Source organism: Somniosus microcephalus, chromosome 4 (assembly GCF_052327205.1).
Source record: "Somniosus microcephalus isolate GS21.2 chromosome 4, FLI_Smic_1.0, whole genome shotgun sequence".
Lineage (NCBI taxonomy): Eukaryota > Metazoa > Chordata > Chondrichthyes > Squaliformes > Somniosidae > Somniosus > Somniosus microcephalus.
Window position 1 is genome coordinate 92,551,875 of NC_140990.1, and position 16,566 is coordinate 92,568,440.

At 49.8% G+C, this 16,566-nt stretch overlaps 1 protein-coding gene across 1 annotated transcript in view; it reads right to left on the reverse strand.

The window, feature by feature from the left end:
• Positions 1–16,566, reverse strand: part of LOC147119514 (FH1/FH2 domain-containing protein 3-like) — a 659,765-nt gene that overhangs the window by 10,089 nt on the left and 633,110 nt on the right. Inside the window, exons 6-8 of the mRNA XM_085984112.1 lie at positions 15,289–15,479; positions 2,964–3,138; positions 235–415 (exon numbers count right to left, since the gene is read on the reverse strand). Of these exons, the coding sequence (XP_085840238.1) occupies positions 235–415; positions 2,964–3,138; positions 15,289–15,479 (547 nt within the window). The remainder of the gene's footprint in view (positions 1–234; positions 416–2,963; positions 3,139–15,288; positions 15,480–16,566) is intronic.

Genomic DNA, 16,566 nt, shown 5'->3' on the forward strand with positions numbered 1-16,566 from the left:
CCCCCCGGGGACCATGTTCCAATCCCCCCTTTCCCAAGAGTTCCTGTTCCGATTCCCCTCCGCCAGTGTCCCTCTTCTGATCCCTCCCTCCCCCAGGGTCCCGGTTCATATCCCCCGGTTCCGATTCCCTCCCCCCAGGGTCCCTGTTCTGATCCGCTGTTCCCTGGGGTGCCTGTTCTGATCCCACCTCTTCCGACTCAGCACGACCCACCCACCCCCGGCCGGCCCTCTCACCCGTGCTCTCTGGTTTCTTGCTGCGTGTCCGTGGCAGGCTAGAGTCGTACCTCCGGGTCCTCTCCGGCGTGTTCAGGATCACCTTCATGTGCTCGTGCTGGCTGGACACGTCGGGATACATGCTCCTGATCACCGCGGCAACATTCAGCGGGGAATCGGCACCTGAGGCCCGCTGACAATCCTGAGAATACAGGGAGAGAGGGGCGTTACTCTCTCAGTCACAGTGTTAGCCATACTCATCGGTAGAGCAGGGCAGGTACAGCATGGGTTAGATACAGAGTAAAGCTCCCTCGATACTGTCCCATCAAACACTCCCAGGGCAGGTACAGCATGGGTTAGATACAGAGTAAAGCTCTCTCTACACTGTCCCAACAAACACTCCCAGGGCAGGTACAGCACGGGTTAGAATATAGAGTAAAGCTCCCTCAACACTGTCCCATCAACACTCCCAGGACAGGAACAGAACAGGTTAGATACAAAGTAAAGCTCCCTCTACACTGTCCCAACAAACACTCTCAGGGGAGGTACAGCATGGGTTAGATTCGCAATAATGTCCCTCTACAGTGTCCCACCAAACACTCCCAGGGCAGGGACAGCACGGGTTAGATACAGAGTAAAGCTCCCTCTACACTGTCCCATCAAACACTCCCAGGGCAGGTACAGCACGGGTTAGATACAGAGTAAAGCTTCCACTGTCTAATCAAGCACACCCAGGGCAGGTACAGCACGGGTTAGATACAGAGTAAAGCTCCCTCTGCACTGTTCCATCAAACATTCCCAGGGCAGGTACAGCACGGGTTAGATACAGAGTAAAGCTCCCTCTACACTGTCCGATCAAACACTCCCAGGGCAGGTACAGCACGGGTTAGATACAGAGTAAAGCTCCCTCTACACTGTCCGATCAAACACTCCCAGGGCAGGTACAGCATGGTTTAGATACAGAGTAAAGCTCCCTCTACACTGTCCCATCAAACATCCCCAGGGCAGATACAGCACGGGATAGATACAGAGTGATGCTCACTCTACACTGTCCCGTCAAACACTCCAGGGCAGGAACAGCACGGGTTAGATACAGAGTAAAGCTCCCTCTACACTGTCCCATCAAACACTCCCAGGACAGGTACAGCACGGGTTAGATACAGAGTAAAGCTCCCTCTACAGTGTCCCATCAAACACTCCCAGGCCAGGGACAGCACGGGTTAGGTACAGAGTAAAGCTCCCTCTACACTGTCCCATCAAACACTCCCAGGCCAGGGACAGCACGGGTTAGGTACAGAGTAAAGCTCTCTCTACACTTTCCCATCAAACACACCCAGGGTAGGTACAGCATGGGTTAGATACAGAGTAAGGCTCCCTCTACACTGTCCCATCAAACACTCCCAGGGCAGGTACAGCACGGGTTAGATACAGAGTAATGCTCCCTCTGAACTGTCCCAACAAACACTCCCAGGGCAGGTACAGCATGGGTTCGATGCAGAGTAAAGCTCCCTTTACACTGTCCCATCAAACACTCCCAGGGCAGGTACAGAACAGGTTAGATACAGAGTAAAGCTCCCTCTACACTGTCCCATCAAACACTCCCAGCTGGAGGAGGATTGGGGCTAGAAGGGGGAAGCTGGGCAGGCGATCGTGGGGAGGTCGTAGGCCAGAGTGGGGAGCGGAGGGGGGTCCCAGCGCCTTCGGGGAGGAGGTCGGGGGTGGAGGTTCGGAGGCCTGATGTGGAAAGTCGTGGGGAGATCGGATGCCTCGAGGCGGGGGGGGCGCGGCGGAGGTCGGGGTGAGATCGGATTCCTCGAGTGGGGAGATCGGAGGCCTCGGGGTGGCGGATGTGGTCGGGGGGAGATCGGAAGAGTTGGGGTTGTGTCCGATTGCAGGGGGATGGTTTAGGCAGGGACACTAGATCCACCAGGTAAGTGGAAATGCACTCGCCTCCTGGATCCAGCAGTCCTCGCCTCCCCTCAGCTTGCGGCTTCCCCGAAGCCTGGGAAAGCCGACCAGCCAGAGGTAAATTTGAAATGGTGGATCACCATGAGGCCTGCCAGCCTCATTTTAATATTTAAAATGCCAGTCCGCCTCCTGGAGTGGGTTGGCTGCCCGCAACCCTGTCCTGTCTCCGGTAAAACTGGAAGTGAGCGGGTTGGAGTCAGGATTCAGCTTTTGAACACTTTAACCTCCCAACCCTCTTGTTTTAGGGAGTGTCAGCCAGTGGCTCAGTGGGTAACACTCTCGCCTCTGAGTCAGTGAAGGTTGAGGGTTCAAATCCCACTGTATGAGACCTGAGCGCAAAGATCTCGGCTGACACTCTAATGCAGTGCTGAGGGAGTGCCGCACTGTCGGAGGTGCCGTCTTTCTGATGAGACTTTAAACCGAGGCCCCGTCTGCTCTATCAGGTGGACATAAAAGTTCCAATGGCACAATTTCAAAGAAGAGCAGGTGAGAGTTATCCCTGGTGTCCTGGCCAATATTTATCACATTGCTGTTCGTGGGAGCTTGCTGTGTGAAAATTGACTGCTGCATTTCCCACATTACAACAGTGACTACACTCCAAAAAGTACTTAATTGAGTGTAAAGCGCTTTGTGATGTATGATGGTCATGAAAGGCGCTATATAAATGCAAGTCTTTCTTTTGAAAAGTCCCCTCTCTGTCACTCTCTCTCTCTTTGTCTGTCTGCCTCTCCCCCTCTCCATTCCCACATCTTGCACCCATTCCGCCACACACTGTGACTGACCTCTGACTGTCGTCTCTCCTTCTCCCTCTCCTGCCTCTCCTTCTGCTGCAGGATCTGGGCCCGGGTCGTGTGATACTCCAGGGCGAAGTCGCTGATCAGTTTACAGAACTTGCCGACGGTCATCTTGCGAACGCTGGACCGCGGGTATCCGAAGTACAGGAGGAAAGAGTTGAACCTGCAACGGAAGAGCAGCACAAATCCCATCGGTCCATCCATTGCCGACTCGCTGACCTTCCACCCCAGGCACCTGGGGTCAAAGCCAGCCCCAGGCAGGGAGGGATGGAGGTCTCTGAAGGGGGACTGGGTGAGGGGGCTTCATCAGAACCCCAGTTGGTCGAGCCCCTTCTCTGCAACTATAACCTTTGGTTCACAAGCTCAGAAGATAATTATGGCAGAGGGAGGCCATTCGGCCCAACTTAATTCATCCATCCATAGGCAAACCGACAGATCCTAGGCCCCTCCCCAATGCCACATCCATAGAAACATAGAAGATAGGAGCAGGAGTAGGCCATTTGGCCCCTCGAGCCTGCTCCGCCATTTAATGTGATCATGGCTGATCATCCAAATTCAGTACCCTGTCCCTGCCTTCTCCCCATATCCCTTGATCGCTTTAGCCTTAAGAAATATATCTAACTCCTTCTTGAATATATTTAATGAATTGGCCTCAACTGCCTTCTGTGGTAGAGAATTCCACAGGTTCCCCACTCTCTGGGTGAAGAAATTCTTCCTCATCTCGGTCCTAAATGGCTTACCCCTTATCCTTAAACTGTGACCCCTGGTTCTGGACTCCCCCGCCATCGGGAACATCCTTCCTGCATCTAGTCTGTCTAGTCCTGTTAGAATTTTATAAGTTTCAATGAGATCCCCTCTCATTCGTCTAAACTCTAGCGAATACAAGCCCAATCGACCCAATCTCTCCTCATACGTCATTCCTGCCATCCCAGGTATCAGTCTGGTGAATCTTCGCTGCACTCCCTCCATGGCAAGAACATCCTTCCTCAGATAAGGCGACCAAAACTGCACACAATACTCAAGGTGTGGTCTCACCAAGGCCCTGTACAACTGCAGCAAGGCATCCTTGCTCCTGTACTCGAATCCTCTCGCTAGGAAGGCCAACATACCATTTGCCTTCTTAGCCGCCTGCTGTACCTGCATGTTTACCTTCAGCGACTGGTGCACAAGGACACCCAGCCTCGTTGCACTTCCCCTTTTCCCAATCTATTGCCGTTTAGATAATAATCTGCCTTCCTGTTTTTGCCACCAAAGTGGATAACCTCGCATTTATCCACATTATACTGCATCTGCCATGCTTCTGCCCAATCACCCAACCTTGTGTATATAATATGTGTGCTACTTTAAACCTATGGACAGGACTGCACTACTTGTAGGGCGTAGTGATACGCAGTACCACTCCTGGCCATAGGGGTATAAATAGTACTGTGGGTACTGATCTCCCCTCAGTTCCCGCCTGTGGGCATGAAGTAAAGACCTATGTGTAGTCCCTACCTCCAACCAGTAAAGACCTGTTTGAGTTATACGTTTAAGTCTTTGTGTTAATTGTTCAATACAATACACGTACTTAACACTGGCGACGAGTCAGATTCTTACCCTGCGGCAGTTATTCCACGGCGGCTTCGTCCACAGACAGGACGTTGAAGAGAGGTTTCAAACCGCACCACCCCACTGGAAGCGGCAGGCATTAGGACCCTGAAGCCTCCATCAGCGACTGAAAACTGGAGGACAGAAGACATCCTGCAGCTTCTTTTTCAAACTCGGTGGTGGGTAAGCCGAGCAGCGTTGGCTGCAAAGACAGGGCTGGGGGAAGTCGGAGATACAAGGGCGATCGCGATCGGGAGATAAGGGCCATCGATCGCAATCCCTGATAAGGGCCGCACTCGGGCTGAAAGGCGCAGCGTCGGCAGACACTGAAGGCGCGAGAGCCGCGGTGAAAAGCGCGGGCCATCGATCGCGGCGGAGATAAGGGCCGCACTCGGGGCTGAAGGGAGACGGCGTCGGGGGACGGGTGAAGACCGCCAAGCACGGGAAAACCGCCATTTTGTGGGCAGAGGACGACGGCAAGAGCGGGAAGCCGCCATCTTGGATAACAAGTAAAGAAAATAAAATCTGAGAAATTGCAAATCTACAATGCCTAAACACGGGAATATTAGTACCTTTGATAGTGACCTCGAAGATTGGGCCATATATGTTGAAAGAGTAAAAAATTATTGTAAGGCCAATAAAATTCGTGACCAAGATAAAGCTCTAACATTATTAAATTTAATGGGTGCGAAGACATACGGGCAATTGAAATACCTGTTATCACCAGATGAACCGGCGGATAAGATGTTCAATGAGATTGTTACTGTCCTGAAAGATCATCTAAACCCCACGCCGCTGATGCTAGCGGAACAATTTAAATTTTACGACAGAAGGCAGCTACAGCACGAAAGCAATGCTGAATATTTGCTGGAATTGCGTAAATTAGCAAAATATTGCCAGTTTGGAACGGGACTGACAGATGCACTACGAGACAAATTTGTGTGTGGTTTATTTAAACAGGATACACAAAGGCGACTGCTCGAGGAGAATGAGCTGACGCTTGAGAAGGCGGTCACTATGGCAGCAGCACACGAAGCCGCAGCGAGAGGCACGGCAGTAATGCAGCTACGGTCACCGGAGCTCAGTGCACACAAATTGGGTGTGAGTTCTGGCAAATGTTATCGTTGTGGAAAGACAACGCATGATCAGAACCAGTGTTGGTTTAAAAACCAAGAATGTAGAACTTGTGGTAGGCTTGGACACATAGCTAGAGTATGCAGGTCAGGGAAGAAGACCAGCAACAAGAAGTCACCGCAAGGAAAATACGCAAAAGTACACAAGGTGGCCGAACAGGAGTCCGATTCAGACGCTAGCAGTAATGAACTGGCTGGCTTAAGCAGTATTGAACTGGCTAGCTTAAGGGTACTCAACGTTGGTAAGGGTGCAGACCTCCAGACAATTTGGGTCACTCTTCAGATAGAAGGAGTCCAAGTAAAACTGGAATTGGACACTGGATCGGCATTGACGGTCATAAATAAGAAAGATTATGGAAGGTTATTCCAACGTATTCCCCTACAGGATACGGAGCTCATATTGAAAACATACACGGGGCAAAGAGTGTACCCCATTGGGAAAATTGAGGTCACAGTGGTCCACAAGGGCGAAGAAAGTCAAATAATGGACTTATATGTGCTATCTGAAGGAGGTCCTCCACTACTAGGACGGGAGTGGATTAGGAAAATGAATATCGACTGGCATTTCCTACAAACAATAATGAGTGAGAACTCGGTGAACATAATCAACCCAGACTCTGGAACTGATGATGGTAAGACCAACCCGTGTGCAAAAGACAAAGTTTCAGCACAGAATTCCACTGAGATAGAGAATTCTGAGTCCGTCCAGTCTACTGACATGCACATTTCTGAGGGACACCGGGCTCGAACTCAACTCCATTTCAAACTGCAACAGCAATTAGAACAAATGATTCGCCGTTTTGAGCAAGAGATGAATGCAACGAAAGAGTTCTTTGATATAGAGTGGGAACATCTGGAAAGACAACAGAAGCAGCTGCTGGAGCAAATGGAGCAGGAGCACACAAAACGTCTGATGTCAGAGGAGTTAACGGTCAGCCAACTCCTGCATATGCTGAAGGACAGGACTCTGAAATGGGAAAAACTTGAACACGAACTTCAATATTCAAACGAAAGGGGTTCGGAGCTCTCAAAGGTTATTGGAAGAGCGGAGGTGGCAACACAGACTGAGATGACTGCAACAGAGCAGCCCTTGGATGCCAAAAGTACGCTGACTCACGTCAACGTAGAACAACAGACCGCTGAAACAGCTGCTCCGGTAGAGGGATTGAATAGTCCGATCAATCAATCTCCAAAAGAAGTTGAAGTAGTAAAATCTCAAATGAGGTCATTAGTAAACGACTTGCTGAAAGCCCAGAAAAAGCTGGATGAAGAGGTACGCATGAAGAAGTCTCTTCAGAAAAGATGTCTGGACTTGGAACAAAAGCTGGCTAACGCCCAGCTGGGTATGGAGGAAATAGAAGACCCTCTCGCTGGCCTAGATCAGGACGACACCGAATATTACCATGACCTATTGAGTGACACTGAATATTATAGTGACCTGGTCTGCCCAGCTTGTGATGAAAACTCCCAAAGTGCAGAAATCAGGATGAATCACTTAAAGTCTAAGGAACATAGGGAGATGGTGGCGCTACAGCTGGCAGCTGACAGGGGAGCCCAGAGAGTCTCTAAGAAGCAGAAAAGGAAAAGACGAAGCAGAAGATGATAACCATCTGAACCATTATCACCCCTACCAGATCACACACGTGGTCCCTCCGAACGGAGCCAAATCAGTTCGGAAGTTCAAGCTGTTAAATCCATGGAGGGACTATTGAATGAGTCACTCCAGCAACGTGAACCGACTACACCACAGAGACTGAATCTGTGAACTATTTTCCGCAGAGATTGAATCTGTGAACTGTTTTCCGCAGAGACTGAATCTGTGATCTGTTTTGACATGAAGTTATCTATGTATCTATGTTATTCTGTTATGTAAACCTGAAGTTATATATGTATATATGTTATTACGTTATGTTAAATGGGGAGATGACTGTAAAGCTAAGAAGGGAGGAATGTTGTGTCTGTAATATGTGTGCTACTTTAAACCTATGGACAGGACTGCACTACTTGTAGGGCGTAGTGATACGCAGTACCACTCCTGGCCATAGGGGTATAAATAGTACTGTGGGTACTGATCTCCCCTCAGTTCCCGCCTGTGGGCATGAAGTAAAGACCTACGTATAGTCCCTACCTCCAACCAGTAAAGACCTGTTTGAGTTATACGTTTAAGTCTTTGTGTTAATTGTTCAATACAATACACATACTTAACAAACCTGTCCAAATCATACTGGAGTTTCTCTGCATCCTCCTCACAGCACACACATCCAACTGCTATGATAATGATTCCTGGGCCTAGAAATTCGGTGGGCTGCGCCACCAGTTAGCTTTAGCGCCACTGGCCACGCCTCCCACGATATTTAGCGGGGCGCTAATGGCAGCGTTAGCCTGTTGCGCTGCGCTGCCACCGATGACGTCATCGGTGTGCGCAGCGCCCCGCTACTGCCCCGATCGCGATATTTGTTAGCGCCCGCCTCTGTAACGCCGGTCGCAAAGTTCACGGGGCCTACCTGTGGTGGCAGTGGCGCAAATTAAGGTGGAGGTGCGAGGCAGCCATTTTTTTCAGTGGCTGCCTGCCAGCACCTCCGTCCCCGGCTTCCTGATGCCCCCCCCGGGCAGTGCCGGCTGTGTCCCAAGGACCCGGCACTTCTCCTTGGTGCCGGGCTCTTATGCCGGCACTCGCAATCGCTCATCGCGCTGGTACAGGCCCCTCCCCATTAAGAAGGGCAGGAAGGCCTGCAGTACCGCAGCGCGCCGTGCCGCAGCGTGTGGCGCGGCAGCACTTTGCGCTGCGATATTCAGTTTCAGCGCCCTAAGAGGGACACGGGGCGCCTCGAGCAGCACCCCGAGTCCCTCTTGGGGCGTTCAAGATGAATTTCCGGTGGGCGCAACTGCTCCGATCGCAGCGGTAATTCCGGCGCCCAGGCGAGCTGGGCGCCCCATTTGCGGCTCCACTGAATTTCTCCCCCCTGGTTTCTCGCCTCCCCTATTTTAACCGGGAGTCCATGCCAAGTCTCGCTCGCCCGGAAGAGCTGACTGACATCGGTCCTAAAGTTGCCTTTTACTAGTTTGAGCCTGTGTCCCTTTGCCCTACTCTCCCAATTTAATTTAAAGTAATGTTCTTGGTTGACTTTTTCGACATCGGGTATGGTTAGTGTAAAGTCTGTGGGTTGTTTAGTTAATTAATACACAGACTCCAAGAGTAACTTAAAACAGGACTTTACTATTCGAAGGTCAGGGCGAATCTGCCCAATAACTCCTGGCACAACACTTATATACTGGTGTGGTCACCGTCGGTATTACCGTATACAGAAGCCAAATAAAGTAGTGCCACACCTAAAATAGTTCTCTTAAAGGTGAACGGTTACATACAATAGTTCTCTTAAAGGTAGACGGGTACATACACTACAATCCTCCCTTTTTAGCTTACAACATACTTATTCCCCATTAAACATAACATATAATCAACTTCATGTAAAACAATTCACAGATATAGTCTCTGCGGGAAACAGTTCACAGATTCAGTCTCTGCGGGAACAGTTCACAGATTCAGTCTCTGGTCTTGACTCGGTCCGAACAACATCTCTGTGGTGTAGCCGGTTCACATTTCTAGCGTGACTCATCCAATAGTCTTTCCCTTGGCTTAACAGCTTGAACTTCCGTCCTGCTGAACCAGCAGTGCTGACTTTTACAAACAGCTGGACTGCCTTGGTAATTTTTCCTACTTTCCAACTGATTTGGCCCCCTTCGTGGGGCCCACGTGCATGATCTGATAGAAGTGATAATGATTTAGATGGTTATCGTCTTCTGCTTCGTCTTTTTCTTTTCTGCTTCTTGGAGACTCTCGGGGCTCCCTTATCCGCTGCCAGCTGTAGCGCCACCATCTCCCTATGTTCCTTAGACTTTAAGTGCTTCATCCTGATTTCTGCACTTTGGGAGTTTTCATCACAAGCTGGGCAGACCAAGTCATCGTAATATTCCGTGTCACTCAACAGGCCATGGTAATATTCGGTGTCGTCCTGAGCTAGTCTAGCGAGAGGGCCTGCTACTTCTTCCGTACCCAACTGGACGTTAGCCGACTGTTGTTCCCTCCCTAGACATCTTTCCTGAAGAGACTTCTTCATGCGTTCATATTCATCCCGCTCTTCCTGGGTTTCCTGCAAATCCTTCACTAATGACCTCGTTTGTGATTTCAACACTTCCCCTTCCCTCGGGGATTGATTGATCAGGCTATTCAATCCTTCTACTGGAGCAGCTGTTTCAACATTCTGCTGTTCACATTGACGTGATTCAGCGTACTTTTGGCATCCCTGTAAAATCTGTGTTGCAACCTCAGCTATTTCCATAACTTTTGAGAGCTCCGAACTCCTTCCCTTTGAAGATTGAAGCTCGTGTTCAGATTGTTCCCATTGTAGAGTCTTGTCCTTCAGCATATGAAGGAGTTGGCTGACCGTTAACTCTTCCACGGGAACACTGTGGGTCAGAGTCTTCTCCATTTCATCCACCTTTTCCTCCAATGCTTTCACCTTCTTTTCCTCTTGTACTTTGGCTTCCAGCGCTCGGAGAAGTTGCGCCTTGATGCTCTCTAGCTCATGTTCAGAGGCCATTCTTACAGTCTCTGTGTTTCTTACAGTTCCCTTTTCTTCCACTGAACGGATTCCCAGTTGAATCTGTTCTTCAAGTTGTTGAATCTCGGTCATTGCCGCCCCATATTTGTCTTGGGTTTCCTTTAGTATTTTTATGAGTTCTTGTACATCTTGTCTTTCATGTTCTGCCATGTCTTTCACCTCTAATTTCTCATCTGTGGATGGAACTTCTACCGATGAGTCTGTCTTGGCCTTGAGCTCATCAAGAATTTCCTGCAGCCTTTGGACTTCTTGCTCATGTTCAACCTTCAGTTGCTCATATGCTTCCACTGAAACTAGCTTTTCGGAGGTTGCCGAGTTAACCCCTTCCAGAATTGTAGCCTGGGCCTGTTCATACTGTTCTTTCAACTTCTCACACTCTGCTTGTAAGGAGTCGTAGAGAAGAACTGGAATAAAATCCTGGCTTCCTGAAGATTCCTCTTCATTTGCTTCTTCCTGCAAATATTCTAACTCCTGAACAGCATAAGGGAGATGTGATCGGTAATTGGTCACGATGGCTCTATGGTCGCTCTCTGCTTGAGCTAGCTGCTTCTGTTGTCTTTCCAGATTCTCCCATTCGGTGTCATAGAACTTTTTCATTGTTTTCATCTCTTGTACGAGACGGTAACTCAATTGTTCTAATTGTTGTCGTAATTTGAAATAAGTTTGAGTCCGAGCTCGGTGTTCTTCCGTCATGGATATGTCCGTAACTTGAACAGGCTCAGAATTTTCTGTCAAACTAGGTTGTCATTGTTCGGTGGAGTTCTGTTCTGAAACTTTGTTCTTCTCTGGAGCATAAGCCTTTATGCATGCCTTCGTTTTTCCAACCTTCGTCGGCAAGTCCATTTCAGCCTTGTCTTTCATATTTGGGTTGGTCTTATCGTCATCCGTTTCAGAATCTGAGCTGATTGTCTGCACCGAGTCCTCACTCGTTATGGCTTTTAGATAGTGCCATTCCATGTCTATTTTCTTGATCCACTCCCGTCCTAGAAGTGGTGGTCCTCCCTCATGTAGTACGTATAAGTTCATTCTTGGGTGTTCTTTACCCCATCTCTCACTTTGACTCTTATCTTTCCCATGGGGTATACTTTATGCCCCGTGTATGTCTGCAATATGAACTTGGTATCTCTTAAGGGTATATGTGAGAATAGCCGGTGGTAATCCCTTCGATTTATGACTGATAGAGCTGATCCAGTGTCCAACTCCATTTTCACTTGGATTCCAGCTATTTTTAGCATGACCCAGATAGTTTGTAGGTCAGCTTCCTTACTCACATTGTGAATTCTCAGACTACCCAGCTCCTGGCCGTTTGGGTCTGAGTCTGAATTCTGTTCGTCTGAACTCTTCTCAGCCACCTTGTGTACCTTGTTGTACTTTTCCTGTGATGGCTTCCTTTGGTTGTTGGTCCTTTGGTTGTTGGTCTTCTTCCCTGACCGGCATACCTTAGCTATGTGACCCAGTTTGCCACATTTCCTACATTCCTGGTTCTTAAACCAGCATTGGTTCTGGTCATGCGTTGTCTTCCCACAGCGATAGCATTTTGTTGTTGTTGAGGTAATTTGATCCACACTTAGTGCTGCTGTCTTTAGCTGCATTTCCGCAGTTCCCTTCACTGCGGCTTCGTGCGATGCTGCAATAAGGACAGCCCTGTCAAGTGTAAGGTCGTTCTCTTCGAGTAGTCGCTTTTGCGTTCCTTCCTTTGCCAACCCGCACACGAACTTGTCTCGCAATGCCTCTGTCAGATTCCCTCCAAACTGGCAGTAGTTCGCTAGTCTACGCAGTTCGACCAAGTATTCTGCGTTGCTTTCGTCTTTCCGTTGCGTTCTCGCATAGAATTTGAATCGTTCCGCCAACATCAACGGTGTGGGGTTCAAGTGATCCTTCAGAACAGCCACAATATCATCGAAAGTCTGATCCGCCGGTTTAGCTGGTGATAGTAGATGCTTCAAGAGCCCGTATGTCTTCGCGCCCATCGAGTTTAGCAAGGTTATAGCTTTGTCATCTTCTTCTATTTTATTGGCCTCACAATAGATCTCGATGCGTTCCACGTACGTGGCCCAGTCTTCTACCTCAGCATTAAAATCGTTGATGTTACCACGCTTAGGCATCTTCCTCTCTTTCTGATAACACCCCGAATTATTTCTTTAACTTATTTTTTTTTTTCTAAGATGGCGGTTTCCCGCGCTTATCTTCTCTCCCCACCCACTTCAATGGTGGTTTCCCGCTTCTGTCTTCTTCCCCGCCTAATGGCAGCTTCCCGCGTTTCTTCCCTAGCGGGAGGGGTACACTTTCCCCCACAGGCGACGGCCGCTGGCTTTCAGATTCACAGCCTGCGCGTCGGCTTCAGTGCTTTCCCTTTTCTCGGCAAGGCAACCGGCGCTGGGTACACCCCGTTGACGGCGAACAGGTTCAGCCGCTGGGCTGGCTCTCGCTCAGTTCCCCTTGCTCGGGCTCGGTCTCTCTCCCGCTCTCTCGGCTCTACCGGCGCTGGGTACACCCCGTTGACGGAGAACAGTTTCAGCCACTGGACTGGCTCTCGCGCAGTCTCCCTTGGTCGGCTCTGCCTCTCCCGCTCGCTCGGCTCCCAAACGCCTCTCCCAGCCGTCTCGCAGTCCGGTGCTTCCCTCCCCGGCTGCGGCTGAGTTTTTTATATCTTCCCGCGCCTACGCTCCCGGTCGCAGCGCTTCGTGGCTTCGGTCGCTGCCCGGCCTTTTTCGCCGGTCGCGGTCTAGCTGTCTCACGACGCCGTTGCGTCCCCAGCCTGTCTGTACCGCGGCTTCCTTGCTCCACGCTGCCCCAGTCTCAGTGCCTTTGGGCCCGACTTCTGTCCGGCTCCTTTCCCCCTCGACCGTGGTCGAGTGCACCGCCCTTATCCTCCGGTTATTCTTTTTACTTTTCCCTTACTCACAGTCACCGTGGCCGCCTTGCTTCTCGTGCTGATCGGCTCACTCCTCACCGTGGCAGAAGGGACAGTCAGTGCCTGTTGCTGATGGAAGTCTTTGTCTCTGAATTCTTCCTCCTTTCCAGCTCTGCAGACTCGAGTTTTCTCCCAGCAGAATGACGAGGGCGGTTGCCTCTTCTCGACGCTCGTTAACTGCTTCGGAATTATTGTTGCCGCAGGGTACGATCGGACTCGTCGCCACTGTAAAGTCTGTGGGTTGTTTAGTTAATTAATACACAGACTCCAAGAGTAACTTAAAACAGGACTTTACTATTCGAAGGTCAGGGCGAATCTGCCCAATAACTCCTGGCACAACACTTATATACTGGTGTGGTCACCGTCGGTATTACCGTATACAGAAGCCAAACAAAGTAGTGCCACACCTAAAATAGTTCTCTTAAAGGTGAACGGTTACATACAATAGTTCTCTTAAAGGTAGACGGGTACATACACTACAGTTAGCATGACGGTTCCGGTCCTGGACTCGCTGCCCATCGGTTGAAAGTTCCACTCCCACCAGGGCAAGTTGTGAAATTAAGTTCAGTAAAATCTCATTTAATTTCTGGGACTGGCACCAGAAGAAATGACCATGAGAAGCTTCTGAATTGAGGTAAAACATCTTATGAGGAGAGATTGGGTCGACTAGGCCTATATTCACTCGAGTTTAGAAGAATGAGAGGGGATGTCATTGAAACGTATAAAATAAAAAGAGCTAGACAGACTGGATGCAGGGAGGATGTTTCCCCTGGCTGGGGGGTCTAGAACGAGGGGTCACAGTCTCAGGATACTGGGTAGGACATTTGGGACTGAGATGAGGAGAAATTTCTTCACTCAGAGGGTGGTGAACCTGTGGAATTCACTACCACAGAAGGCTGTGGAGGCCAAGACACTGAATATATTTAAGATTTCTAGACACAAAAGGCATCAAGGGGTATGGGGAGAGAGCGGGAATATGGTATTGAGATAGAGAGGATCAGCCATGATCATATTGAATGGCGGAGCAGGCTCGAAGGGCTGAATGGTCTACTCCTGCTCCTATTTTTCTATATTTCTATGTTTCTATCCCCAACTGGTTTCCTTCAGGGGAGGGAACCTGCCACCACCCCCTGGTCTGGGCCTACAGGGGAGGAAACCTGCCACTACTCCCAGGTCTGGGCCTACTCGTGGCTCCAGTCCCACACTAGGTGTTTGACTCTTATTGCCCTTAGGGCAACCAGGAGTGAACAATAAATGCGGCCATGTCAAGATCCTAAGAACAAATAATTTTTTTAAATCACTTCAACAATGCTATATGATTCAGTAACACCTCAGGTGTCAGCATTGGCACACTTGGTAGTCCTCACACCTCTGAATCAAAAGGTCATGGGTTCAAGCCCCATTCCAGAGACTCGAGCCCCATAATCCAGAGCCGACACTCCCGGTGCCAGTACTGAGGGAGCGCTGCACTGTCGGAGGTGCCGTCTTTCGAATGAGACGTTAAAACCAAGGGCCCCGTCTGCCCCCTCGGCTGGACATAAAAGATCCCACGGCCACCATTGGAAGAAGAGCAGTGGGAGTTCTTCCCAGAGGGGTGGGGGGGTGGGGGAGGGCAGCATTTATCCCTCAACCAACACCACCAAATATAGATGGTCTGGTCATTTATCATGTTGCTGTTTGTGGGCTCTTGCTGTGTGCAAATTGGCTGCCGCGTTTCTTTCATTACAGCAATGATTAAACTTCAAAAGTACTTCATTGGATGTAACGCGGTTTGGGACGTCCTGAGGTAGTGAAAAACGCTGCATTTCTTTCTCTATGAGATCGCCTCTGAGTCACGTGGGATCATACTAGTGAATCTCAGGACACCTTCCATCCCCCCTCGCCCTCCCACCCCCAACCCCGCCACAAACAAAAGCTGGGCTTGAAAACACTTCAAACAACAGACGGGTTTTTGAACTTGCTCCAATCTGCCACCAACTCAGCCAGGCCTCAGGCCATGTGACCCGGCCTCCAAAGCCCAACGTCCGAAAGGGCGGGGGGTCCCCTCTCACGCATACCTGTTCCTTATCCGCCTGTGGACTGCTTTCAGGATGATGATGCGCTGAGCGCATTCCTTCAGGAAAGCTGGGGTCTTGCTTTTGAAGACTGGACTGCTGTCTCTCTTGGCGATGGCCTTCAGGTGGTCCCATGACGCCTTACAGTTGTGCTCCAGCTGAGTCAGGTCGGCCTGGAGCTGAGCAAAGTCGACCTGAGCAACAGAAAAGGGCAAAGGTTAACCCCCCTGGGGTCTCGCCGTGTGTCACGTGATGTGATGTGACATGATGGGTAGAGGGTCAGAGACAGAGAGAGAGGGTGAAGGTTAACCTCCCTGGGGTCTCGCAGTGTGTCACATGATGTGATGTGACATGATGGGTAGAGGGTCAGAGAGAGAGAGAGAGAGGGCGAAGGTTACATAGAAACATAGAAGATAGGAGCAGGAGTAGGCCATTCGGCCCTTGAGCTTGCTCCGCCATTCAATGCGATCATGGCCGATCATCCAAATTCAGTACCCTGTCCCTGCTTTCTCCCCATATCCCTTGATCCCTTTAGCCTTAAGAAATATATCCAACTCCTTCTTGAATATATTTAATGAATTGGCACCTACTGCCTTCTGTGGTAGAGAATTCCACAGGTTCACTACTCTCTGGGTGAAGAAATTCCTCCTCATTTCTGTCCTAAATGGCTTACCCCTTATCCTTAGACTGTGACCCCTGGTTCTGGACTCCCTGACCATCGGGAACATCCTACCCGCATCTAGTCTGTCCAGTCCTGTCAGAATTTTATAAGTTTCAATGAGATCCCCTCTCATTCTTCTAAACTCCAGCAAGTATAAGCCCGATCGACCCAATCTCTCCTCATACATCATTCCTGCCATCCCAGGTATCAGCCTGGTGAATGTTCGCTGAACTCCTTCCACGGCAAGAACATCCTTCCTCAGATAAGGCGACCAAAACTGCACACAATACTCAAGATGTGGTCTCACCAAGGCCCTGTACAACTGCAGCAAGACACCCTTGTTCCTGTACTCAAACCCTCTCGCTATGAAGGCCAACATACCATTTGCCTTCTTAACCACCTTCTGCAGCTGCATGCTTACCTTCAGCGACTGGTGCACAAGAACACCCAGGTCTCGATGCACTTCCGCTTCTCCCAATCTATTGCCATTCAGATAATAATCTGCCTTCCTGTTTTTGCCACCAAAGTGGATAACCTTGCATTTATCCACGTTATATTGCATCTGCCATGCTTCTGCCCAATCACCCAACCTGTCCAAATCATCCTGGAGTCTCTCGGCA